The 27,641-nt window shown below is 40.0% G+C and overlaps 1 protein-coding gene across 1 annotated transcript in view; it reads right to left on the bottom strand.

Annotated features, from left to right (window-relative positions):
* Positions 1-27,641, bottom strand: part of CUBN (cubilin) — a 280,069-nt gene that overhangs the window by 67,876 nt on the left and 184,552 nt on the right. Inside the window, 13 exon segments of the mRNA XM_032622320.1 lie at positions 7,142-7,329; positions 9,064-9,289; positions 9,836-9,957; positions 11,772-11,921; positions 13,699-13,905; positions 15,008-15,179; positions 18,002-18,183; positions 18,863-19,003; positions 19,650-19,859; positions 21,017-21,195; positions 22,388-22,562; positions 26,907-27,090; positions 27,252-27,442. Of these exon segments, the coding sequence (XP_032478211.1) occupies positions 7,142-7,329; positions 9,064-9,289; positions 9,836-9,957; positions 11,772-11,921; positions 13,699-13,905; positions 15,008-15,179; positions 18,002-18,183; positions 18,863-19,003; positions 19,650-19,859; positions 21,017-21,195; positions 22,388-22,562; positions 26,907-27,090; positions 27,252-27,442 (2,327 nt within the window).

Genomic DNA, 27,641 nt, shown 5'->3' with positions numbered 1-27,641 from the left:
TATGTGTATGCTTCTGTGTAAGATTTTCTCTGTATAGCTTTGCTTCCAACATTTGTCCTAAGGTTCTATCCGTCCCTTTTTTTTTTTTTTTTATAAATATTTTTTAATTCAATAACTATATTATACTTTATTTTATTTTTACTGTATCATCTTTCTTTCTGTCTTTTTTCCTTCTTTCCCTCCTTCCTTCCTTCCTCCCTCCCTCCCTCCCTCCCTCCTTTCTTTCCTTCTTTGCTTCTTTCTTCCTTCCTTCCTTTCCTCCTTTCCTTCTTTCTTTACTCATACTTCTACTAATTCTCCCTACTTTTTCTCCCTTTTATTCTGAGCTGTGTGGATGAAAGGCTCTTGGTGCTCCAGCCAGGAGTCAGGGCTCTGCCTCTGAGGTAGGAGAGCCAACTTCAGGACACTGGTCAACAAGAGACCTCCCAGCTCCACATAATATTAAACGGTGGAAATATCCCAGAGACCTCCATCTTAACACCAGCACCCAGCTTCACTCAACGACCAGCAAGCCACAGTGCTGGACAACCTATGCCAAACAACTAGCAAAACAGGAACACAACCCCACCCATTAGCAGAGAGGCTGCCTAAAATCATAATAAGGCCACAGACACCCCAAAACACACCACCAGACGTGAACCTGCCCACTAGAGAGACAAGATCCAGCCTCATCCAGCACAACACAGGCACTAGTCCCCTCCACCAGGAAGCCTACACAACCCACTGAAACAACCTTAGCCACTGGAGACAGACATCAAAAACAACGGGAACTACGAAAGTGCAGCCTGCAAAAAGGAGACCCCAAACACAGTAAGATAAGCAAAATGAGAAGACAGAAAAACACACAGCAGATGAAGGAGCAAGATAAAAACCCACCAGACCTAACAAATGAAGAGGAAATAGGCAATCTACCTGAAAAAGAATTCAGAATAATGATAGTAAGGATGATCCGAAATCTTGGAAGTAGAATGGACAAAATGCAAGAAACAGTTAACAAGGACCTACAAGAACTAAAGATGAAACAAGCAACGATGAACAATGCAATAAATGAAATTAAAATCACTCTAGATAGGATCAATAGCAGAATAACTGAGGCAGAAGAACGGATAAGTGACCTGGAAGATAAAGTAGTGGAAATAACTACTGCAGAGCAGAATAAAGAAAAAAGAATGAAAAGAACTGAGGACAGTCTCAGAGACCTCTGGGACAACATGAAACGCACCAACATTCGAATTATAGGGGTGCCAGAAGAAGAAGAAAGAAAGAAAGGGACTGAGAAAATATTTGAAGAGATTATAGTTGAAAACTTCCCTAATATGGGAAAGGAAATAGTTAATCAAGTCTAGGAAGCACAGAGGGTCCCATACAGGATAAATACAAGGAGAAACACGCCAAGACACATATTAATCAAACTGTCAAAAATTAAATACAAAGAAAGCATATTAAAAGCAGCAAGGGAAAAACAACAAATAACACACAAGGGAATCCCCATAAGGTTAACAGCTGATCTCTCAGCAGAAACCCTACAAGCCAGAAGGGAGTGGCAGGACATACTGAAAGTGCTGAAGGAGAATAACCTGCAACCAAGACTACTCTACCCAGCAAGGATCTCATTCACATTTGATGGAGAAATTAAAACCTTTACAGACAAGCAAAAGCTGAGAGAGTTCAGCACCACCAAACCAGCTTTACAACAAATGCTAAAGGAACTTCTCTAGACACGAAACACAAGAGAAGGAAATGACCTATAGTAGCGAACCCAAAACAATATATAAAATGGAAATAGGAACATACATATCGATAATTACCTTAAATGTAAATGGACTAAATGCTCCCACCAAAAGACACAGATTGGCTGAATGGATACAAAAACAAGACCCTTATATATGCTGTCTACAAGAGACCCACTTCAGAACTAGAGACACATACAGACTGAAAGTAAGGGGATGGAAAAAGATATTCCATGCAAATGGAAACCAAAAGAAAGCTGGAGTAGCAATTCTCATATCAGACAAAATAGACTTTAAAATAAGGACTATTAAAAGGGACAAAGAAGGACACTACATAATGATCAAGGGATCGATCCAAGAAGAAGATATAACAATTGTAAATATTTATGCACCCAACATAGGAGCACCTCAATACATAAGGCAAATACTAACAACCATAAAAGGGGAGATCAACAGTAACACATTCATAGTAGGGGACTTTAACACCCCACTTTCACCCATGGACAGATCATCCAAAATGAAAATAAATAAGGAAACACAAGCTTTAAATGATACATTAAACAAGATGGACTTAATTGATGTTTATAGGACACTCCATCCAAAAACAACAGAATACACATTTTTCTCAAGTGCTCATGGAACATTCTCCAGGATAGATCATATCTTGGGTCACAAATCAAGCCTTGGTAAATTTAAGAAAACTGAAATTGTATCAAGTATCTTTTCCGACCACAACGCCATGAGACTAGATATCAATTACAGGAAAAGATCTTTAAAAAATACAAACACATGGAGGCTAAACAATACACTACTTAATAATGAAGTGATCACTGAAGAAATCAAAGAGGAAATAAAAAAATACCTAGAAACGAATGACAATGGAGACACAACGACCCAAAACCTATGGGATGCAGCAAAAGCAGTTCTAAGGGGGAAGTTTATAGCAATACAAGCCCACCTTAAGAAGCAGGAAACATCTCGAATAACCAACCTAACCTTGCACCTCAAGCAATTAGAGAAAGAAGAACAAAAAAACCCCAAAGCTAGCAGAAGGAAAGAAATCATAAAAATCAGATCAGAAATAAATGAAAAAGAAATGAAGGAAACAATAGCAAAGATCAATAAAACTAAAAGCTGGTTCTTTGAGAAGATAAACAAAATAGATAAACCACTAGCCAGACTCATCAAGAAAAAAAGGGAGAAGACTCAAATCAATAGAATTAGAAATGAAAAAGGAGAAGTAACAACTGACACTGCAGAAATAAAAAAAAATCATGAGAGATTACTACAAGCAACTCTATGCCAATAAAATGGACAATCTGGAAGAAATGGACAAATTCTTAGAAATGCACAACCTGCCAAGACTGAATCAGGAAGAAATAGAAAATATGAACAGACCAATCACAAGCACTGAAATTGAAACTGTGATTAAAAACCTTCCAACAAACAAAAGCCCAGGACCAGATGGCTTCACAGGTGAATTCTATCAAACGTTTAGAGAAGAGCTAACACCTATCCTTCTCAAACTCTTCCAAAATATAGCAGAGGGAGGAACACTCCCAAATTCCTTCTACGAAGCCACCATCACCTTGATACCAAAACCAGACAAGGATGTCACAAAGAAAGAAAACTACAGGCCAATATCACTGATGAACATAGATGCAAAAATCCTCAACAAAATACTAGCAAACAGAATCCAACAGCACATTAAAAGGATCATACACCATGATCAAGTGGGGTTTATTCCAGGAATGCAAGGATTCTTCAATATACGCAAATCTATCAATGTGATAAACCATATTAACAAATTGAAGGAGAAAAACCATATGATCATCTCAATAGATGCAGAGAAAGCTTTCGACAAAATTCAACACCCATTTATGATAAAAACCCTCCAGAAAGTAGGCATAGAGGGAACTTTCCTAAACATAATAAAAGCCATATATGACAAGCCCACAGCAAACATCATCCTCAATGGTGAAAAACTGAAAGCATTTCCACTAAGATCAGGAACAAGACAAGGTTGCCCACTCTCACCACTCTTATTCAACATAGTTTTGGAAGTTTTAGCCACAGCAATCAGAGAAGAAAAGGAAATAAAAGGAATCCAAATCGGAAAAGAAGAAGTAAAGCTGTCACTGTTTGCAGATGACATGATACTATACATAGAGAATCCTAAAGATGCTACCAGAAAACTACTAGAGCTAATCAATGAATTTGGTAAAGTAGCAGGATACAAAATTAATGCACAGAAATCTCTGGCATTCCTATATACTAATGATGAAAAATCTGAAAGTGAAATCAAGAAAACACTCCCATTTACCATTGCAACAAAAAGAATAAAATATCTAGGAATAAACCTACCTAAGGATACGAAAGACCTGTATGCAGAAAATTATAAGACACTGATGAAAGAAATTAAAGATGATACAAATAGATGGAGAGATATACCATGTTCTTGGATGGGAAGAATCAACATTGTGAAAATGACTCTACTACCCAAAGCAATCTACAGATTCAATGCAATCCCTATCAAACTACCACTGGCATTTTTCACAGAACTAGAACAAAAAATTTCGCAATTTGTATGGAAACACAAAAGACCCCGAATAGCCAAAGCAATCTTGAGAACGAAAAAAGGAGCTGGAGGAATAAGGCTCCCTGACTTCAGACTATATTACAAAGCAACAGTAATCAAGACAGTATGGTACTGGCACAAAAACAGAAAGATAGATCAGTGGAACAGGATAGAAAGCCCAGAGATAAACCCACGCACATATGGACACCTTATCTTTGATAAAGGAGGCAGGAATGTACAGTGGAGAAAGGACAGCCTCTTCAATAAGTGGTGCTGGGAAAACTGGACAGGTACATGTAAAAGTATGAGATTAGATCACTCCCTAACACCATACACAAAAATAAGCTCAAAATGGATTAAAGACCTAAATGTAAGGCCAGAAACTATCAAACTCTTAGAAGAAAATATAGGAAGAACACTCTATGACATAAATCACAGCAAGATCCTTTCTGACCCACCTCCTAGAGTAATGGAAATAAAAACAAAAATAAACAAATGGGACCTAATGAAACTTCAAAGCTTTTGCACAGCAAAGGAAACCATAACCAAGACCAAAAGACAACCCTCAGAATGGGAGAAAACATTTGCAAATGAAGCAACTGACAAAGGATTAATCTCCAAAATTTACAAGCAGCTCATGCAGCTCAATAACAAAAAAACAAACAACCCCATCCAAAAATGGGCAGAAGACCTAAATAGACATTTCTCCAAAGAAGATATACAGAATGCCAACACACACATGAAAGAATGCTCAACATCATTAATCATTAGAGAAATGCAAATCAAAACTACAATGAGATATCATCTCACACCAGTCAGAATGGCCATCATCAAAAAATCTAGAAACAATAAATGCTGGAGAGGGTGTGGAGAAAAGGGGACACTCTTGCACTGCTGGTGGGAATGTGAATTGGTTCAGCCACTGTGGAGAACAGTATGGAGGTTCCTTAAAAAACTACAAATAGAATTACCATATGACCCAGCAATCCCACTACTTGGCATATACCCTGAGAAAACCAAAATTCAAAAAGAGTCAGGTACCAAAATGTTCATTGCAGCTCTATTTACAATAGCCAGGACATGGAAACAACCTAAGCGCCCATCATCGGATGAATGGATAAAGAAGATGTGGCACATATACACAATGGAATATTACTCAGCCTTAAAAAGAAATGAAATTGAGCTATTTGTAATGAGATGGATAGACCTAGAGTCTGTCATACAGAGTGAAGTAAGTCAGAAAGAAAAAGACAAATACCGTATGCTAACACATATATATGGAATTTAAGGGGAAAAAATGCCATGAAGAACCTAGGGGTAAGATAGGAATAAAGACGCAGACCTACTGGAGAACGGACTTGAGGGTATGGGGAGGGGGAGGGGTGAGTTTTGACAGGGCGAGAGAGAGTCATGGACATATACACACTAACAAACGTAGTAAGGTAGATAGCTGGGGGGAAGCAGCCGCAAGGCACAGGGATATTAGCTCGGTGCTTTGTGACAGCCTGGAAGGGTGGGATGGGGAGAGTGGGAGGGAGGGAGACGCAAGAGGGAAGACATATGGGAACATATGTATATGTATAGCTGATTCACTTTGTTATAAAGCAGAAACTAACACACCATTGTAAAGCAATTATACCCCAATAAAGATGTTTAAAAAAAAAAAAAAAAAAAGTGTATACGATGTTTTGTTTTACATGTATTATATACAAGTCTAGGATTTTCATTGAAACAGCATGCATGGATCAGTTAGATATAAAACATAATTTGAGAGATCATGTAAAATAATAACAACATCGACAATACAATCAACTTCTACTCATTAGGTGGTTTTATATTCCAAGTACTGAGCATTATTTATGTTATTATATCATATTACGTCTAATGCTTAAAACAGTCCTACTAAAGTAGGAATTATTCTCTTCATTTTACAGCTGAGTAATTTAAAGCCCAAATGTGTAATTGGCTCATAGAGGAACATTCAGGTGGTAAATGCAAGAGATGCGGAGCCCAGGTGAATGTTCTTTCCCCTAAAAGGTGTATGTCCTCTTAGCGATAGAACACATGAGATATAAAATAGCACAGATGGAATAAATTTGTAATACAGTTATCACGGTCATAAGTCAATGAATAGTGATGTCAGTGCCACAGGGGCAGTATTTACAACTAGAGAGGAAGAGAGCCTTACTGACTGACCCACGGTCATGATTTTACATGGATGGGTCCCTCACGGTCTGGTCAGCTTGTGGGCACTTAAGGCTCAGGTGAAGGCTGGCGCTAGTGCATGTCTAGCCTTCTGTAATTTTTATAGGATACTCTAAATGTGGCCTGTCATGGTGACTTTGATTCATTTTGTCCTTGAGGGTCTATTAGAAAGAAAGAAAAAAGAAAAGAAAGAGAAAACAAGAAAGAAAGAGAGAGAGGGAGGGAGGGAGGAAGGAGGAAAGAAAGAAAAAGAAAGAAAGAAAGAAAGAAAAGAAAGAAAGAAAGAAAGAGAGAGAGAGGAAGAAAGAAATCTGCCCTTCTCTCTTTAGTTTCTTTAGTTTCTTTAGAAAGGAAGAACCGTAAGTGCTCATGAGAATTTAATGAGGCGAGACAATCTCCTAAATTAAGTGTCTTTGCTTATGTATTAGTGAATGAAAGTCACAGAGCAATGTGTGTTGTGGTCCAAATTTTAACTCCTAGTGGTTGAGGTTTCTCACTTTTTCATTCAAGAAATCCAAGCAGCAAAATTGTCCTTCTCCTCCTTTGAGAGGCAGTGAGTCATTTCTAGTCTAAACGTTTACGTTCCTGCAACCAGCTTGGCTCCAATTAAATATACAAGTGCACTGACCTTCACAAAGCTGTTCCGACACTGTCCGTCCCCGCTGGGGATGAGGAAGTTGTTGTCAAAGCTGAGTTCCAAGTGTTTACTTTGGTGAGTAATGACTGTCCAGGAACATCTGACGTTCTCGGGAAAATTCTGAGGCCAGTGGGGGGATCTGATTGTACCATTGTCTAAATGAAGTATTCCACCACAACCTGAAAAATTGTCATGGAAAAAGTCATTACTTTGTGAGGAAAATAACAATTTTGGTAACCGAAGACTTCTGGAGAGGACACATTTCTAAATGTGAGATATCAGTGTGTCTTTCCTTACATATGAGTCTCTGACCTTCGGGGCAGGTCCACAGCAAGGACTCTCAGCAAATGGAAGGTCACTGAAGCCACAGGAGGCTACAGCTGTTACTGTTTCGTCACACCTACACTGAACTCACCTGAGACCATTAATCCTTGCCATGAAGAGGACAGACTTCTATCCTGTCTTCAAACAAGAGCAATAATTTTCACTCCCCTTGAGGCTATGTAGTATTTGTGGCCCAACAATCTCAAGCTTTGTATTTTATTACCACTAACGCCTGAGAATACAAGTCTCTGCTCATCTGCAATTTTACGTTAACATCCTGGACGGGAGAAGATGATTTTGATCATTTGATCTTAAGATTAAGATCACTTAATCTTCCATTAAGTAACCTGGTTCATTCATATTGAAATGCTGATGGATGAACAATAAATTACAGGGATTGAAAGAAAGAAAAATCTAGAACTATTTTGTAATATTAAAGTATGTTCTTTTTTTTTTTTTTTTTTTTTTGCGGTACGCGGGCCTCTCACTGTTGTGGCCTCTCCCGTTGCTGAGCACAGGCTCCGGACGCGCAGGCTCAGCGGCCATGGCTCACGGGCCCAGCCGCTCCGCGGCATGTGGGATCTTCCCCGACCGGGTCACGAACCTGTGTCCCCTGCATCGGCAGGTGGACTCTCAACCACTGCGCCACCAGGGAAGCCCAAAGTATGTTCTTAAGAGATGGCAAAAGAAAAAAAAAAAATGAACTCAAAACAAAATGAAGTTAAAGAGTATTCCCTGTATCTTTTGCTTTTAAACCCTTGGAAAACCAATGGTTCACCTCAGCTCCCCTCTGCTTCAGCAGCACTCAGAGAGCTCCCCAAACACCTGACTCTTCTAGAAATAACTGCCCTGTGTGATGCTGGAAGACTATGATGAGATCCTGACAAAAGTGTCCAACGCAAGGCTTATAGTTTCTGGGAATTTCCATGAAATGAAATTTCCATGAAATGTCATAGTTTGCAGGTACAACAAGTAATCTTCTGAAATAGAATCTATCATGTTTTGCCCCATACAGAGCATTCATTCTAAGTCACAAATCTTATCTTGTCACTTTGCTGCTCAGAACTCTTCAGATAGCTCCCCACTGCTCGAGGGATAATATAGAAGCCAAGGCTCTCCAGGATGTGGACTACTTATTTTCCTGCCCTCAGCTCACCACTCAGCATCCTGCCTCCATGGTCCAAGTATGTTCAACTACTAGCGATTCCAACACATCTTTTCTATTTCTTGTGATTCCCTAGTTGTACCATGGCCCTTTGCCTGTGGAGACAGCACGGTGAAGTATTAAGATCAAAGTTTCTGGGCTCTGCTGTCTTCATTCAAATCTTGACTCTGCTGATCGTCAGCTCCACGAGCTGGGCAAATTATCCACCCGTTTCTCCTGTTTCCACCCATGCAAGTGGAGAAAATGTGCACTGATACTGTGTCTTCCTTACAAGGTTGCTTCATGAGATGTCATGTGTAAACATTTAGAATTGAGTCTGACAGAGAGTAGGTACAAAATGTATACTTGTTGGGCTAGGTAATAAATTTTAAAAATACATCGATGATAAAAGACAGTAAGCGCAGAGAATGTTTCTTTCTTTTACCCAAAGTCTCTGTGTTCCATGTAGCATAAAAGCCACCATTTTGCACCGAATGGTCCGTGTTAAAAATCACCACCAGCTGGTTGGAACCCGACTGGATTGTCCTGGGGTTTGAATTTCCACAGTAGTGTCCTATGATGGGTGATCCGGGGGAACCACCGTTTCTGACTGTGACAGCGTCCCAAGCACAGGTTGAATGGGCTTCAATGTCAAAATCACTGAATGTCAGCTGCAGGAGAAAAGGGAAGAAATGAGGAAACACTCTGAGCTGTAAGTGAGCCTATCTACGTAGAGTTCGACTGAAGTCCTTACACACCCTTTTATTTTGTTTTAATTTATATAATTTTGTATTTATGTCTCTTATTTCATTCTCCCTTGTCCTCCTCTATTTTTTTCTTATTGAAGTTTCTCTTGGAAATTTTGAGAAGGGCTATTTCTCCCAGAACGGGAGTCATTGGGGTCATCCTCAGTCCCCTGGGCTGGGATGGCAACTCATATCAAGAATATAAATACATCTCTTTTCTGGATGGGGAACTGTCTTCTATAGAGAGCTTCTCCTGTGTTTGAAAAAGAATGAAAGATATTTCATGCTTCATTAGTTGTAAACTTGTAGATGCCAATGTATATACGCTAATCAGAGAATTTTAGGGAGAAGATGACCTGGATCAAAGCCTATTCTCATCACTTGCTTATTAAAAGAACTCTGTTTCCACGCAGGACATGGTACTTTTGTTGTATAATTTCAGAATTATTTTACCCACTAATCAAAACTCACAGTGATGGTGTGGCCTTGTGGGGCTTCCAGCAACCAAGAACAGTGGGTCAAACTGTCGTAAGAGGCTGGATAGTTGGGGCTTGAGATGACTCCACTCTCACCTATCTGTACTCCACCACAGTCTGAAATTAGATTGTAAACTTCTAAATAAGAAAGGAAAAAAACCACCAAATTCTGTAAAGCCAAAGTAAATACTACTTATAGCCATCGTACTTTACGATTTTAAAAAAGGACAATAAATGAATAAATAGATGAAATTGTATGAAAGCAAAGTAAAACTAGATGGAAGATTAGAAATAAACAGAATCCCATATAGTGTTAATCAAATGGAATCACACAGTGAAGGCAGGCTCAAGTTTGATACAAAGGAGAAGGAAGATTATCTGAAGCATAAATGGAGAATAATTAGATGAGCATAGAACTGACAGTAAATGCACTAGGGACAAAGTAAAGAACATTGCCTTTCTTAAAAACACTAGGCCTGTGAAAGTAAATGTAAGCTTGAAGAATATGATGAGTACCATAACTAAAGACTTTGTCGTTTGACAACAAGCACATGTATTGTAATCAGCTATCAAAGTGTACATTAGTATAGCAAGTTGAAACATGGATACATTTCTAAAGCATGGTATGGTCTGATGTTCCACACAAATAATACTGCTTCCTGAAATCTGACTCTTCTCTTTCAATCTGAGAAAGAAAAACCAGCTGGCAACATGGTCGACTGAATAGATAATCAATCTCACTGTTTTCTCCAACCAACCATTTGGTTATAACACAAAGAAATGTTAAATAAAATTATAACCAAAATATATTTGATTCATAGTCCAACTTAATGGAAAGAAAGGAGATCTCTAAGAACTATAAACAATAAATGTACTCAAATTCCAAGGGGTATCTTAAACTGAGTGTGTCGGTCGAAGAGGATATAGAATCAAGATGTGGGCCCCAGGAGTTGTGGTTTGAGGTTTGATGATCAGGCAAAAAGAGAACATATGGCCTTTGACCTCCACAAAAGCTAGGGCTTTTCCATAAAGTTCAGAATCTAAAAAGACTGCCATATTAGTGAAATGGACTAGAAAAACTCTAATGGCCCAGAGAAGCAGCAAGGAGGAGTACTGTCTGTCTTCAGCTGAATTTTCAGGTACAAACTGAATGTCACAGATACAAATCTAGCACAAAACATTAGCAAATTTTGTTTAGTAATATGTCCAAAATACACATGATGGCCAAGTAGGGTCTATCCCAGAAATGAAAGGATGGTTTAACAAGAGAAAAATCTTTTAATACAATTTTTCACATTAACACATTAAAGTAGGAAAAAATAGGATCATCTCAATAGATGCAGAAAAACCATTTGCCAAAATCTGACAGTAAAAAAAAGAAAAAACTTTTTGTACACCATGAATTGAAGAGACTTCCTTTAATGTGATAAGGAGTATTTATTGAAAACCTACGAGAAGCCAGTATATTTAACAATGAAATGTTACAGGCATTCACATTAAGGTCAGAAACAAGATGCTGTCATCCCTTGCATTTGACATTATGATGGTGGCCTTAGCTAGTGAAATAAGACAAGAAAAAGAAACCAAGAATTGGGATTGAAAGAGAACGATTGCTATCAATTTGCAGGAGATATGACTGTTGACACAGAAAAACCACAGGTAATTTATAGACAAAATACTAGAACGAATAAGAGTCTAGCAAGATCTGTGGGCTAAAGATTGATGTGTTAAAGTTTAAAAATTCCTAGATATAGGCAACAACCACCTAGAAAGTATAATTAAAAATGCCTCATTGACACTACCAACAAAACCAATAAATAAACCTAGAAATACATCTAACAAAATATATGTGAGATCTTTATGGAAAATGTCATTTAAAAATTTATGTATTATGTTATTGCCAGAGTTGGAGAGCTTATCATAAGTCTTACCTGTAAAGGAATACTGTGCGTGGAATCCAACATGTTCTACACGTTCATTGGTGACAAAGTGTATCCATACCTGAGGATAAGGTATAACCAGTGGCATGCTAGGTTCTGAAGCTCCACAAAGTCTCCATATTGGAAGCCCATCAGCATTACCTGAGCAGAATAACACACCAGTGTCACCATATATATATCTTTTGAAAAATATATCCAATGAATTCAGTAGGAAAAAATAATTTTAAAAAATTTAAGCTATTACATTGATGCACATTTAAATTCTGGTTTAATAGCAGACATTTCACAAACCTCCTTTCTATCTTTCTCAACTACAAAGGAAAGAGTGCCTCCAATGGGTAAAAAAGAATGCTTTTTTTGGTATGGGCCTCTTTCTCTATCATAGGTGTCATTTTGTTCCAATTCATGTTTTCATAATTATTGTTTAGCATATCTAAACAGAGACACAACTGTTAAAAAACTTTAAAAAAAACTTTGGCTGTGCTTTTTTTTTAAGGAGTAAAAAACACAATACTAATAGTGACAAAATACATCAGCAAGATAAAAGTGATAATTACCTAAATTTTAATAATTTCTTCACTGTATTTAATCAACTAAAATGAATGGGATATTCCATACTCAAGCTAAAAACGATCAGATTTGGAGCTATTTTTGTGAATATTATTTTCCCAGTAATTTGATGATCATTTATTGCTCACACTTATGTCCTCACTGTTTAGTCTGTCAGACAACATCACTGACCTTAAAAGTCAACAAAATATAGTATTCTAACTGTCTCTAAAATGAGGGAATCGAGAGAAGACTGCATTTAACTGAATGAAATTTGATAGATAGCTGCTCTGTTTGATTCTGTAAGCCAGTGGTTTTGAACTAAGCAGAGGGGCTGAGGATTTATCAGAATCCCATGCAGAACATTCTCAAACTACAACTTCCATTTCCCTCATAAGCCTTTTCTAGGTTCATCTACCTCCAAGAGGCCAGATGATTCTTCTGCTGAGGCAGTTGGTCTGTGACCATAAACTTTATCAAATTCTCTTTCTGCCCTCCACGTTCCCAAAGCCAGCATCAGTTTCTACAGTTGCCCCAGTACATTGTCACCAGCAAACTGCATTAGCGTTCAGCCTCCTTTTCTCTAAATTTTGCAACAACATGGAACCCCGTAAGCCTTAGACAGCATAGCTGATATATTGATATACTGTTACTTTTCTCCCCCCTTTTTTTTTTTCTTTAGGGGGAAAAGAGTGCCAATGTAACACTGGGGACAATTCAATGGATAACTTGTGTTTCCACTATAGGAAAGAACTAAAATGGATTTATCAGCCATGAATGCAGATTTTTAAAAAATTCTTAAGATGGTTATAGTTTACCAGGTATAGCTCAATCCATTTCTATTATGCAAACAAAGACAAACTTGACTGCTTCGGGGATAATTTCCTAACCAGCTTCTATGTGCTTTTCCGTTTAATGCATTGCGAAGTTTCTTTAGACTTCTAAGGCCTAAGGAGAATTCCACGGCCTCTTCTGTGAATCCTGTAAATTCAGGAAACCACCAGCACACATTCTGACCATGTTACGTTCTAGTCTCTGAAGAAAGAAGTCTTGAGTCGATGAGAGTTGAAGGGACCACTTGAACTCATTAACAGGGCAAAGACAAACCAGAACCTCTCCTGGGTAAATGTCACATCAACTGAGACACAGGGTCTAGCTGAAAACACTGATCCATCTCATTCCTTGTTTATAGGGCATGTTGTCCCCAGCTGGGCACGTGCAGAATGATGGCTTTGTCTGAACAATGTTCTTCTGGATCTTATATATAATACATACATTTACAGCCCTTTGTCTCCCTTCATTGCTGGTGGCCTCCAGCCATAAGAAGGCTGCAGGTGAATGGGAGAACGTGCTCCTTGATTGGACTCACCCGCGCGGAACTCAAGGACATCAAACTGACAGTCCTGGTGACTTTCTAGGTAAAAATCTTCAAAATGAATGTAAATGGAGGAGTTTCCCTGGTGTGGATTGCTGAGAGTCCATTCGCAGTTTAGGTTTCTTGAGTAATTACTGACTCCATCGTAGCCAGGAGAAGTAAAGTTTCCCACAACAGAATTTGTAAGGGACCCACCACACACTAAGAAAACAGAAGGCAACGGAGAAAGTAGTTGTCAGATCCATGCCATAGCAGAAGATACAAAGAAGACAGAAAAAAATAACGACAACAACCACAGCAGCTTCTTATTGCTTTGATTTGTTTCTCTAGATGAAGTCAGGTCAGGGCTGTGGGTGGGGGGCTGCCTCCTCTTGCCGCCTACAGAAGTGGTTTCTGTGGATTTAGAAAGAGAGATGTACAAAAATAAGCAGCTTCTTTATTTCCTGAAGATGTAGATTAGGTGGGTGGGGTTTGGCTATGTGTCAGTATCTCCTAATGTGAGCCTGTTGTTCATTAACATTTAATTCAGAGCAATATCTAAATATAACGGTGGTCCCGATGGCTATTGTTTGGCAATCTTCCACCTGACCCGAGAATTTAATTGGATAAAACAGATAATATAACATTGGCATTCCAATGAATTGGCTCCTTTTTAATAGGGAACGAATGCTCCCTGTACCAAGGAAATAACTTAAAGCTCTTAAAAAAATATTCAGTTCCACTCTTCCTAAATTTTAAAGCTCTTAGATAATAACAACAATCCAGAAAGTAGGAGGATATTTACAATAGCAAGGCCACAGCTTGCTAATTTTAAACGCTCTGTATCGTATGTGAACCCCTCAGTCACGTACGCTGGAAATCTGTATAAGGATGGATGGATGCCTGAGAAACAATGAAATCCGTGTGTCTTCAATTACTTTACTTACTCTCCGGGAGCAAGCTGCCCCTCAAGAGGTAGTTATCCTCTTCCAGGATAAAAGAGTTGCCCAAGGGCTGCGGGACTGGCAACCAACTATTATGGCGACACTGCATGGAACTGAGCTAGAAGCTCTTCTAACAGCATTTTCTAAATTTTCTAATTCACAACAGCTGTTTTCTTTCCAAAACTAGAGGTTTCTGTCTTCTGTTTCGGGGGTTTTGTGGTTGGGTTTTCTATCTGGTTATGTTTGTCTTTTGTGGAAGATCCGAGGTGTGACTTTGATCTCTAAAGGGGACATTCATGGCTCCACTGCTGTCGGCAGTAGCTGTGGGACACCTGCAGCGCAGACGATAACACAGGTGTATTTGTAACATCCTCTATTACCTGCGTCTTCACTGGACGTATAGGAGGCAGAGAAGCCTCCATATGGCCTGGATCCATCAGTGAAATAAACAACCTTCATTGTATTTCCTGAAGATTTGATCTCACTGGTACCATTCGTGCTGCTACACAGTTTCTCTAGCTGGGGTGAGTTACTTCTAATGCCATTAAATACCTGTCGGAAAAAATAGTTTAACCTTTAGACACAGTCCATCTGACTGAGTATTTCCTAGGATGTTACATTCCCAGACCAGACACAATTCCTTCTAAGAAAACTCTGTGCTAAAATGAATTACTTAACAATATGGGCACTTAGCCCAGTGCCACAAGCCACCACGTTACCTGGAGCACATTTTGTGGCCTCAGGGTCATTGCACTAAAATGGAAGTATTGCAGTCATGCCCTCCTGCCATGTGGTGACAAGTGAAAAACCGCTGTGCTCTTTGCAACTGGAAACTGTCATCAAAATGTAAAGAAGCTATGCCAACACGCTCACATCTTAGTTCACAGAGTTCACTGGGGAACAGTTTTGTTTAACAATCCATCAGGACCTTTGATATTTGGAAAGAAGGCTTAAATGTTAATCTCTGATGATCTGAAGTATAGAAGAACTCAATTTTTTTTTTCGGTACGCGGGCCTCTCACTGTTGTGCCCCCTCCCGCTGCGGAGCACAGGCTCCGGACGCGCAGGCTCAGCGGCCATGGCTCACGGGCCCAGCTGCTCCGCGGCATGTGGGATCCTCCCAGACCGGGGCACGGACCCCTGTCCCCTGCATCGGCAGGTGGACTCTCAACCACTGCGCCACCAGGGAAGCCCAAGAACTCAAATATTTTTAAATGCCATTTTTTTATTGGAGTATAATTGTTTTACAATGTGTTAGTTTCTGCTGTACAACGAAGTGAATCAGCTATATGTATACATATATCCCCTCCCTCTTGGACTTCCCTCCCACCCAAGTAATTTTAAAAATCAATCTCAATATAATAGTTCTTTCCTAATTAGTCATGCATTCAAAGCTTCGATTTTCTCTCTGGTTTGAATTTTTTTAAATGGATTAGAGCATTGTGGACTCCAAAATATTAAACAACTCCAGTTATGCCCATAGTTATGATAATTGGCAAAATGTTATTCCACTTCTTTACAAAACCAAGGGAATACTTTAGTACAGCTTAAGAAAGATCCAGAAGTGACTAAACAATAATAGATTGAGCGAGTGATAGTCCTGTTTCTAAAAAGGACTTGAATGGTTTATGATTAGAAATAATGAGGCAGAGTATGACACTAAGAGCTACGGACAAGGATAATGTATTCCATAACAAAAGCTGTACGCTTTTTTATTTACTGTAATTGATCATTAAATTTTGTTCTTCGGGGGCTTCTGGTTTAAAGTGACTTCCGGCTCATAGGACAGGACACAGAGCTTCCTATCATTTACTGAGCACGGACAAAATGCCAGACTCTGCTAATAACCCACTGGGATTACCTTATCCAATTAGCAAAACAACCACTCAGACATATAATATTACCCCTGTTTTCCAGATTAAGACACTAGAATTCAGAACAATTATGCAATTTGCCAAAATTCAAAGAGCCAGTAGTAATAAAATTGGGATTCAAATTATCCCTCTGATTCCAAACCATGAAGTAATGCATAAGGAAACAGAAAGTGACAAGTATTTCAATAATTCTAAAAACAGGAATGGGCAACACACTGCCAGAATCAAAACGGATTATTCACAACTAAAAGGCTAATGGAATATATGCAAAACCATGATCAATGGCCTTTATCCCACTGACAGAGGCAACCGGACATGGGAAGTGCTTGTGGGTGCATCTTAGGGTAGTCAGTCAAGGAACAGAAAAGAGGTCAGTGTGGTTGGGTCCTAGTGAGCAAAAGAGGAGGGGGGTTTGAGATGAGACACATGGGTAGAATAAGGAAGGGGCAGCAGATAATGTAAGTCCAGTTGGGCCATTATGAAGATGTGGGACTTCCCTCTGAGTGAGAAAAGAAGCCATTAGAGGCTTTTCAAGGAAAGCCTCATGGTCTGATTTAGGTTTAAACTCATCACACTGGCTGCTGTGTCGAGATGCAGAGAGACAAGGGTGGAAGTAGAGACCAGTTGGAAGTTATTAAAATAAATCTAAATGAGTGGTGATGGCGGTCGTAGTGGATGTAGTGAGAAGTAGTTAGATTCTGGATCTCTTGTAAAGATCTAGCCGAGTGAGCTGGCTTATGGGTACAGTTTAAGGATGTGAAAGAAAGAACTCCAAAAACAGACATCAAGGCTTTGGACCTGAGCAACCAGAAGTTTGGAACAGTTATCTACTGAGATAACAAAGACTGCAGAAAGGGCAAGTTGGGTGGAAAATATACTAATATTCGTCTACAGTTAATACAGTATAAACATATATGTATCTGTCGTTCACAGTTAACACTCACGGATTTCATTAGCTTTCTTTTGCTAAGGGAAGCTAAGAATACTAAGGGTATTATACTTATACTTAAATATAATATTATACTCAAATATAATATTTGAGATTATACTAAGGGTATAATCTCAAAGCATGAGCTCGGCAACCTGGAAGACAGTCGACCTTGGTCTTCTAGAGGAGTCACTTGGCACAGCCAGCAGAGAACAGTAATTATGCAGGACCACCCATCTGCTTAAAATCTTTGGTGGTGGCTTGTCCTGTGACTCTGGTCCCAATCATAGGCTTAACTTTTCGGCTTACGCAGGTTCTTCCATGCGTAATGATCATTTGCTTGCAAATTTATCCTGCCTGTGACCCTGATATAGGTTGAGACAACTAATAGTCTCTTAAAACAGCTTTTATAAAAATTATGGCAAACATTTATTGTGACTTTGTTCTACCTAAAATACTTAGAATTTGTGTGAGATACAGTTGCACGGAGGGGAATATTCCTGACCGATTTATGGGTCAATAAACTCCTTAAACGATGGACTATAATATTCCTGACAGCAGGGGACACTTACTGTCATATGCTCACTGCCGCAGAATGGATGGTCTTCTAGCCTCAGGTTGTCAAAAGTGAGGGTCACCCGCTGTCCTTCCTGCACAGTGATTCTCCATTCACACATCCAGCCATGAGGATTGGGGTTCAGGTAGTTGGGAGAAGTGAAGGTCCCGGCAGGGCCCTGGAGATCCCCACCACATGCTGAGGGGGGGGGGGGGGAAGAAAGAGAGAGAAGAAAACAAAACCCAAAAACCTAAGAAAACTTCCAATCCAATCCTATAAGGAATGTTCTCAAAAGTAAAGCATTTTTTTTTATTGTCCCACTAGACAAAATCAGTGCTCTTATTTATCACTGTATGTACACAAGGACTGTCTCTGACATTTAATATTTAATCTCTGCTTCCACAGACGGTAGTTCACTGGCAGCCTTTTGTCATCATGGCCCAAGAAATATGAGAGTCCAGTAAGTGCAGTGATCATCAGAGTCAGGAAAATCAGAGGGCTAAAGTCAGCATCCAGTTTTTTCAAGACAAGATCTTTATTTCACCCGAGCTTGTCAGGGAATTTGGAATGCAAATTCTGAGTGACTCGAGCACTAACAGACTGGCTTTCTTAAGATGAGGAACACGGCTCTCACCTCCTGACACCCCTCACAGCATTAGATCCGTTCCTTTGTAGCACTGATTGCAGTTGTGATTTTTCATCTATTGGTGTGACTATTTGATTAATGTCTGCCTCTCCGCTAAACGAGTAAGGCCCAGGAAGACAAGGGTCACGGTGTCTTTGTTTAGTTATTGTCACACCAGTGCCTAAGAGGAGTGTCTATCCAATGTAGGTGCTCAATTTTATATATATATATAAAATGAATCAAAGAACATACCTTCCACGCTGGAGTCAAACCGTAGTCTGAATCCTGAGGCAGTGAGAGAGCCGTCTGTGACAAACCTGACCAAAGCAACATTGCCAGAAGTATCTATGCTGTCAGGAATGGTGTTTCCACAGTATCTGCCCAATAGAGTACCTGTGAGAGTCAAATAATTAAGTATTTATATGTCCAGGTGATTGATTTCATTTCACCTCTACTTGAGAAATTCTGCATGTACGAAGAAAAAAATAATAATAGATAAGACCCTGGCCAGGAAGAAATGGTGACCTCTGGCAAGAGAAGCAGGTCAAACGTGAATAAAAATCAATATATTCAAGTATATGAGGAAGTGTAACAAAAACAGCAACCAATCAGAGCCGAGGGCAGCAGCACAACGAGGAAGGCTGCCCACGTGGTCAGTGAAGTGGTCCAAGGCGACGGAGTGACAAGCACCGCCCGATAATATTTCCAGGGTACGTCACCGTTTCCCTCCTTACCTTACAGGGTGCCCCTCAGACATCTGAGCGTGGCCCTGGAAGGTCTCCCTGGAAGAGGATGCCTTCCGGACACAGTGCTCTCAGGATAAGCTATATAATGCACCGGGGCTTTGGGCACCACTGTTTCAGGGGTAAGAACTGAGGGAGAGAAAAGCTGGCACTGTCCAGAGCTGACTGATCTGCACTTCTCCGCAAAAAAAAAAAAAAAAGTCTTGCCTTACTTGGAAGTGAGGAAATTTCAGAGGCTGAGTGAGTAACCTGTGAAAATAGATAACCCCAAAAGACAGCAGACATATCTCACTGACCAGACGTGTGGTTTTCCCAGATCTCCACGAAGTCTCGTTCACAGCCAGATGAATCCTGAAGGCTAAAGCCTTCAAAGCGGATGGTGAGATAATGTCCCGAGGGTCCCTGGAGATGCCACTCACAGAACAAGTCGTCTGCATACGGAAGCGTTGGGTACCCGCTGCTTTCAATGACTCCACTTTGCCCTGTCACCCTTCCTCCACACTCGGCTGCAGAAAAAGAGCAATATTCTATCACAGGTTTTCTTTTTTTTTAATTCAACCAGCACATTTAAAAGCTTTTAGGTGCCAAGTGAACATGAACTGAAGTTTTAAAAATACTGAAAAGGTATGAAATGAAATCTGCTATTGGTGTACAGAGAAATGATACCACAAGTCCAATCTAATAATGGGAAAGGGAAGACGGAAAGATGTTGAATGGCATATTCTGTAACGTCTCATGAATTCTCTTGGGACACTATGTAAGAGCTATTAGCTGCAAGTAGGTTTCATTCCAGAACTAACTGAGAGATTGATAAGGGCCTGCCTAGTACCCTGTGTTAGTGATTCTGTAGACTAAGTCCTAGCTCAGCTAAAAACAATGCTGTGGTCGATTAGTCATGCCTACCATTTCTGGTTTATCAAATAAACGGGTTACTGTAGTAATGGGTATCTCAGGGCCTTGAAAATTACTATCCAATTATTTCTTATCAGCTGGATGTGGGAGATTGAATTATATACAACTTGCCTCAGGCTATAAAATGACCCATGGTGTGGGTTAAATATTGTTACAACTAGGCTTTTCAAGTTTTGAATGCATTAAATATGTTTGGTTAGCGTTCAGACCCAACAGATACTAAATTCTATGTAATTGTGACCATATTGTAGTGAATCTTCAGAATGCATTATTTATTACTCATTTTTTAAAGGAAGGAAATCAAAACATTGAATGAACGACCTGGCGCTAGACACTTAGGGGAAAATACATCTCGATTATCTATTAATGTTGAGGAGGTCAAAGTCACTGTTCTAAAAGTAGTTATTTGATTACTAAAGAGTTTTACATTTTAATATTGTACGTATTTCACGACGAGAGGAAGAAACAAGAATTTAACTGGATATGTTTTCCACTAACAAGTTAGGGAAAAATACAAAATATTCAAGTTTACTAAAAAGAGTATTTTTAAATGGAAATTAAAGTAAAAATTAAAATTGATAAATGACTTTGTGGCTTTAAACATTCACATTCCTAACTTATTTCTATCATTAAAATAACTGTGAAAATTAGGCAGATAGAAAGGCTTCTTTAAAAATGGCATGATCATTTCAAAAGTTTTAATGCAATTATTCTGTCACTACTTTCTTATTGAATATAAAAATGTTGTTACCTATGGAATACTTGGCCTTGAATCCCACATGAGTGGGGCTGCTGTCAGACCGGAATCTCAAATACATCAGCTCTCCTGAGGACAACTGACTGGCGGGCAGAGAAGCTCCACAGAACTTGGAAAGCATCGGTGCATTTGAATCAGCACCGTCTCGCAACTCAAGGTAATTGGACGTACAGCTACAGTGGAAAGAAAATTCTGTTTAGTTTGCAAAGTCTATGGCTTTGACATATTTTGATAATAAAGATTTCACTTTCTCCAAGGGCATTATTAAATCGTCATTTCTGTAGCGCTATGTACACAACACAGCGTAGACACTATGACAGAGTCAGTGTTGGTGGTGTGTCACTTCAAAATGCCATACGATATTTTTCTGAATTATACACTCCAGTTTGTAGCTGAAAAAGACAGGTTTTACATGTACCACAATGAAGAATATGTACTCGCCTTCCATATTCTGTTGATCTTAGAAATGTAAAGATCATTCTCGAATCAACCCCTAGGAATGTCAAAACACAAGGATTTTGTTTCACATGATGTTACGACACATTTCACATAACAAAGATGAACTCTCTCTTGATAGCTATGTAACCGGGGCTAAGGGAGAATCTCAGCTGGAATTTTCCATGTCCCTAAAAGGGGACAAGTATTTACCCAGTATTTCTTGAGAAAGTCAACCAGCCAATTAATGCTCAGTGAGGGGAGAGTGGCATTATATCAGGAGTCCAGAACTGGAAAGCAAAAGCTCTCATACCTAAGCTTTGCACCCTGCACGTATTCATGCAGATGTATACACATGTTCGTTAAATAAAGAGAAAGATACAGATTTTTTTCAATCTAGGTAGTTATTCCATCTGTGTTCAACATAGTCAGACCAACCCTCTGGTTTGTAATCTTTAAAGATTCTTACTAAACAGAGATTGGGAAATCGTATTGTCCTTGCTTTCATCCTGTCTCTGACACTGGTGACCCCGGGTGTCACAAATTTCTATTTGTTAAACAGATACTTTATCATTTATGACACTGAGTATGGGGCTGGCCGAATAAATATTCGTCTACCAGAGACACTCTCTTTTTCCTGTGGGAGGAAGAGCGGGTAATATAAATCTCAGACAGCCACCCTCCGTGTCTCTCGGAGGATGTGCACAGGGTCAGGAGGGACAGTTCTGTTTACATCATCTGCTCAGCTGATGGGTGAGTGTCCGGCAGGCAAGGTTTTCAAGCTCCAGGTGTTAAGCATTTCCCTTCCCCGTCCCTAGATTTCCTTTGCCGTATATGCTGCTGAGCGAAGAAGAAGGAAATTGTTCTGAGATGTGACAGCTGAAAAATACTAACTCTGGGTAGGAGGAAAATTAAACGGAGGTGACCTACTTGGGTGTTACTTCGACATTGAACTGATCTTCAAACTGCAGCCTTATGAGCTTCCCCGGAGGAGCAGCTATGAGCCAGCTGCAGTCAGCGTGCTGTGGATAATTGCTGGGGTGGTTGGGGGAGGTTACGTATCCAGCAGAATCCGCATCGTGGATGTAGATATTGCCCCCGCAGGCTGTCAGGAAACACAGTTAAATCAACCTACCATCTGGAGACAGAGGATGCAGGCGACTGCCACCTCCATTTTTAAAGGTCTCTTTATCTGTACCTCCAATCTTAATTTCCTTTCATCTGGAATTATCCTCCTTTTCTTTTTAAAGCAAATACATTCTGAATTTGCTATCAAGGGAGCTATCACATGTACCACTTTTTAACTCGCCAAACCATATGTCCTCATTGGAAATTTCACTCCTTCCTAAAGCCAACCCAAAGATTATGGTGCATGGTGCATGCAGTAGCACATCATGGAAGCATAACGATGTACCCACCACTTTGTTAAGCGTGTCAAGTCACCAGCACTTTAACTGCCCCCTGACCATTCAGGTCAATAGACTGATGTTTAAAAGACTAAGCAGATATACATTTTGTACAACTCTGTGGACATTCACTCCTTATGTCTCTTTGGGATTTAGGTGCATCTGAAGAGCAAGAGATGAATGGTATAAGAAATTTTATGAGCCAGTTTTTTCGAGAAGATAATGAGCTTTTAATATTTTTTTAAAAAGCCCAAAGTGTTAAGTAAAAATACTTTCCTTTTATCAATAAACATTTTTTTTTGGCAATCTCAGCAAACAAACCACGTAAGAACAATCTGGGTACTTACAATGCCAATGGAGTTAACCTGTTCAATAACTTAGCCTCACAGATACTGAATCTGCTAAATTCTATTGACATTTGTTTCCAACATCATTCAGCCGCTTAAGGGCACATCCTGAGTTGTGCCATTACCTAGAACTCCTTCATCTCTGAAACCCTAGACGTTGAGCTCCTTTGACTGCCTTTAACTCCCTTGCTCCTGGTCTTTCCTTCAGATGCTCCTTGCAAAACCCCAATTCGGTGGTTGTGTTCCATTCAAACCATTCGTGGAAACTGATGCCACAACACATGCACGTTCTCCACTCTCGACACTGCTAAGCCATCCTCCCGTTTCATCAGATAGATGACAACAGCTGTATAAAACCAACTCGACTCCCCAAACCCTTTGTCCTCCCCGTTCCCTCTCTCATCTCAGCATGCTACTCTGAGTCCTCTTTTAGAAAGGAGAAGTCAGATGAGAAGTCCCTCAATTTTTTACCCCTTATTTGTTACCATCCTTAAAAATTCATCTACATCTCTACCCTCCTTTATTTCTCCCTGTACGCTGCCTTCACGTATCTCGGGGTTGGTCTCCCAATCCATTCTGTCTCTTTAGGGACCCTGCTCTATTTAATCCCTCCATTTATCCTGTGCTTTTAGTCTCATTCTCTCCCTCTCTCTCTCTCTCTCTCCTTTCCCTCCCCTCTCTCTCCTCCGTGATACTTTGACCTTTCCACGTATCACGAGCTCAAGTAATTTACAGCCACTTTCTTTACGTCCTCCTTCCCCCTTCACTCGTCAACCCTCTGAAAGCACTCTTTTCCTGGTCCCCCATCACCCTACAGTCACTTTACCCAAAGATGTTTGAAATCATTATTCTGTACCACAGCAGTTAACGTGTTGACCACACCTTCCTTCTCTACATTGTTGCCCCTGAGCTTCCTGGATGTTAGCTCTTCTCCTCCTCCTTTCATCCCTCTCACCATTTCTCCTCTGGTCCTTGGGTGCCTCTCTCCAGGCCTTTCCTGGCATTGCTGGAGGTCCCCAGGAATCCCCCTGCAGGCCCTTCATCTTCTCAGTATAAATAATTTCCTGGCTAAGGTCATCCACCCTCGTGACTTAAACTGCAACCAGTCTTCTAACAGTTCCCGTACTTCAAGATTCAGCCCAGATCCCTGTTCTGACCTCCAGACTCCTGGTCCAGTGCAGGGGTCTACTGGACATCCCGAGGGGACATCATTCAGAGATTTCAAACCGAACATGTCCCAGACTGCCCTTACTACCTACCCGCCGCCCAGAAGTCCGTATACAACTGCATGATCCTCTTCTTACTGACCACCCCGTTTTCTCCTTAATACTTGTTGCCATATGACACGCTGCATCTCTTATTTATTATCTGCATTTTAACACTGAAATTAAGCTCCATGGGGACATGGATTTTATTCGTTTACTGCTATATCCCCGGGGCCTAGCATAGTGTCTGTCACACGGCAAGTTCTTAATAAATGTTTGTGGGATAAATGGATCCACCAGCCAGAAACCTGGGGGTCATCTACGGCACCCTCCTGTCCCACATCCAAATCCACTCAATTCCGTATCTATAATCTCTCTCAGTATCCCTTGTCTTCTGCATGCTTATTGCCATTGGCTTTGTCCAGGACCTAATAATTCCTCCCTGAATTACTCTTTCACTTGCTCTCTCCACCTTAGTCTCTCCCCCTCCACGTGTTTTCAGTGCCACTGCCACACGGGTGTTTCTAATCTGACAGTGCCATTCGTGTTTTGGATTAAAACCTTCCAAGGGCCCCCACTGCCTTCCAGTGAACATCTTAACTCCTTTTGGTGCCGCCCTCATGATTTCTGCCTGCTTCACCACCATGATGTTTAGCTCCTTTTGACTCTCTTCTCCAGCAGTTGTGAACTCTTTCAAATTCACGGAAACGCCTTGTTATCGCACAGCCATCGAGACTTGATATGTTGTCACCTCCTCTCTTCACTGACTGGCAAATCTCTGTCAGTTTCCTTCCTCTGGGAGCCTTCTCCCACCCATAGCTCCCGACAGCCCCTCCTTCTAGCCTCATCGTACCGTGTCCTACCTGTGCCTTTGCTTGTATGTCTCCCCCTCTGCACTGAACTCCTCAACAGACTTGGTAGTTTGCACAGTGTGAAGCCCTTTGTAAATGTCCAATTAATTAATTAGAATGTCAATCAGTCCAGTGAGAATAAAAGCACGGAGCACAGGGACACAGAACTCTCAATCAACCGTACTGAAGGAGTGTCCTTGGAGAACGATGGTGTAGGACAAGGCTAATTCGATGCCACAAGTTGTTCACTGAATAACGTGTTAAAAGCTGAGGAACTGAAGTGGCAAAGAAGTTGGTGTGCTGGAAAGACAGATGGGGAAGTAGAACTGACTGTAGTTATAGGAAATGGTTGAATCAGAAAGTTGAGAGAAACAAAGAGTGATCATATCGCAACAGGTTTTGAAATCAAAAGACTTTTAAGTCTAATATTGAGGCAGAAAGATGGGGAGACGGTAATGGCCATACCGTTCTTGCATGAACAGAGGGTCAAAAAAGCAACGAGTTACAGTGTTTGCAAATCTATAAGGCTCTCTAAAGGCTCAGGACCAGGTGAAATCCTGCCCATTCACAACTCAGCAGCAAAGCTCAGAATGGAGATGGGGAAGGATGAGAAACTCGCTACCTATAAGGCAGCGGTACTGGGGTCACAAAGCTGTACTGGTAAAGGCTCCTTCTAAGCGTCAGAGCTCTGTGGTCTGGCAAGTGGTGAAAGGACATTCCCTGTAGTCATGGAATCTACACGAGGCATTAGATGATTTTCTGTGTCAGTTGGTGGAGACGTACTTCCTCTCCTCTCTTCAAATGAAGACATTCTGCTGACATTTTCAATTCTCATATCATATTTTGGAGAATGTGCGATAAAACATATGTGGTTCAGTTGGATTGATACAGATTTTGAAATATGTCCAGGAATCTGTCATTGAGGTCATAGGGTTATCCTGAAATCCAAATTATCTAATTTTAAGGGGACGAAGACTTACTCTTTACAGACACCACTCCTTCCCTTTTTTGAGGCTATGCTTGTTTACTTATTTATGCAATTAAACATTATCTAAAAATAAATGTCACAAAAATCAAATCATTACAGTAGAATTAAATATAATTACAATCAAGTATGATTAAGACAAGGTAATTAAGTAAAGATCATTACTGTAATATATAATTAAATGGGTAATAATAGAATCAGAGGATTATATGTTCATTTAAAAAGAAGCATACAGATGATTACAAAACAATGTAATTATCATTCTTATAATGTTTCTATAACTGTATGTAACATAATTAGACATTGCATAATGGAAAAGTCTAAGGAATTTCAGGGGATCATTAAGATCAGCTCAATTTATGGACTTCATGGAGAAGTTCACTTTGTTCATTCTCTTGATATGTGGCCTTGGAACAATCTAAGCCTCAACTTACTTATCTGAAGAATGGGCACAATGAAGAAAATGTAGTCGTGATGAGATATCAAACGTATCAAGCATAAAGTAAGTGCTTGATAATAGGTAGCTACTCTTATTAACATTATTATTGTTAGTTCAGAAAAAAACTTTACATATTTTTTTCTCAAATCTATTTAAACAAAAAAGGCCAAGCAATTGCCGAAAAAGTCAGACATTATTCTCAGTGAAAATACTTACCTAAACTCTTTGCCTCATATGTGATTTTAAATCCTCGTCCTTCATTACTATTATCAGAAATGAACTGAACAAACATTTGATTATCTGAGGTGAACAGAGTGGACGAAGGTCGACTGCCACAAAAACGCCCATTTCCTCCATGGGGTCCCAAGGGTGGAGAAGAGATATCAGGTCCATTTTTTAGCTGGAAAGACAAATTAAAATTGCACAATTTCCTTCACACTGATAAAGATGAGGTATACAAGTTCTATCAGTTTACAGCCCAGGAGGGGAAACATCATCGTTTTGTTTTCTGAATGAAGTGTGTAGAGAAAGTAGTTAGAAAAAGCAGCAAACAACACCTACCACCAAGTAATCCCCCTGGCTGCAAGAAGAGTCTCTATTTGGAATCTGGAAGGGCTGCTCAAAGTGTACAGCGATGGTCAGACCACTCTGAACCTGGACATGCCAAGAGCAGTTGAGGTTGGGAGTGTAGGTCTCTGCATACCTGGGTGATGTGATAATCCCTCTGTCTGCATGCAAGTATCCACCACAACCTTCCCAGGAAGAAACAAAGACAGCACATTTAAATAACACTCACAACTGGATTTTGATACTTCTTCTGTTTGTCTTGAGAATTTTCAAAGTATAGGCAATAGAAATGTGGTTTGAAACTCACTCGGGACCAAAAAATGTTGGAAACAATTAGCGCAACAAGCTTGGATGGAGCTCAGGCTCCTCGGTACTCATTTTGTT

The sequence above is a fragment of the Phocoena sinus genome, chromosome 2 (assembly GCF_008692025.1).
Source record: "Phocoena sinus isolate mPhoSin1 chromosome 2, mPhoSin1.pri, whole genome shotgun sequence".
Taxonomy (NCBI): Eukaryota; Metazoa; Chordata; class Mammalia; order Artiodactyla; family Phocoenidae; genus Phocoena; species Phocoena sinus.
This window is presented reverse-complemented; position numbering and strand designations above follow the sequence as displayed.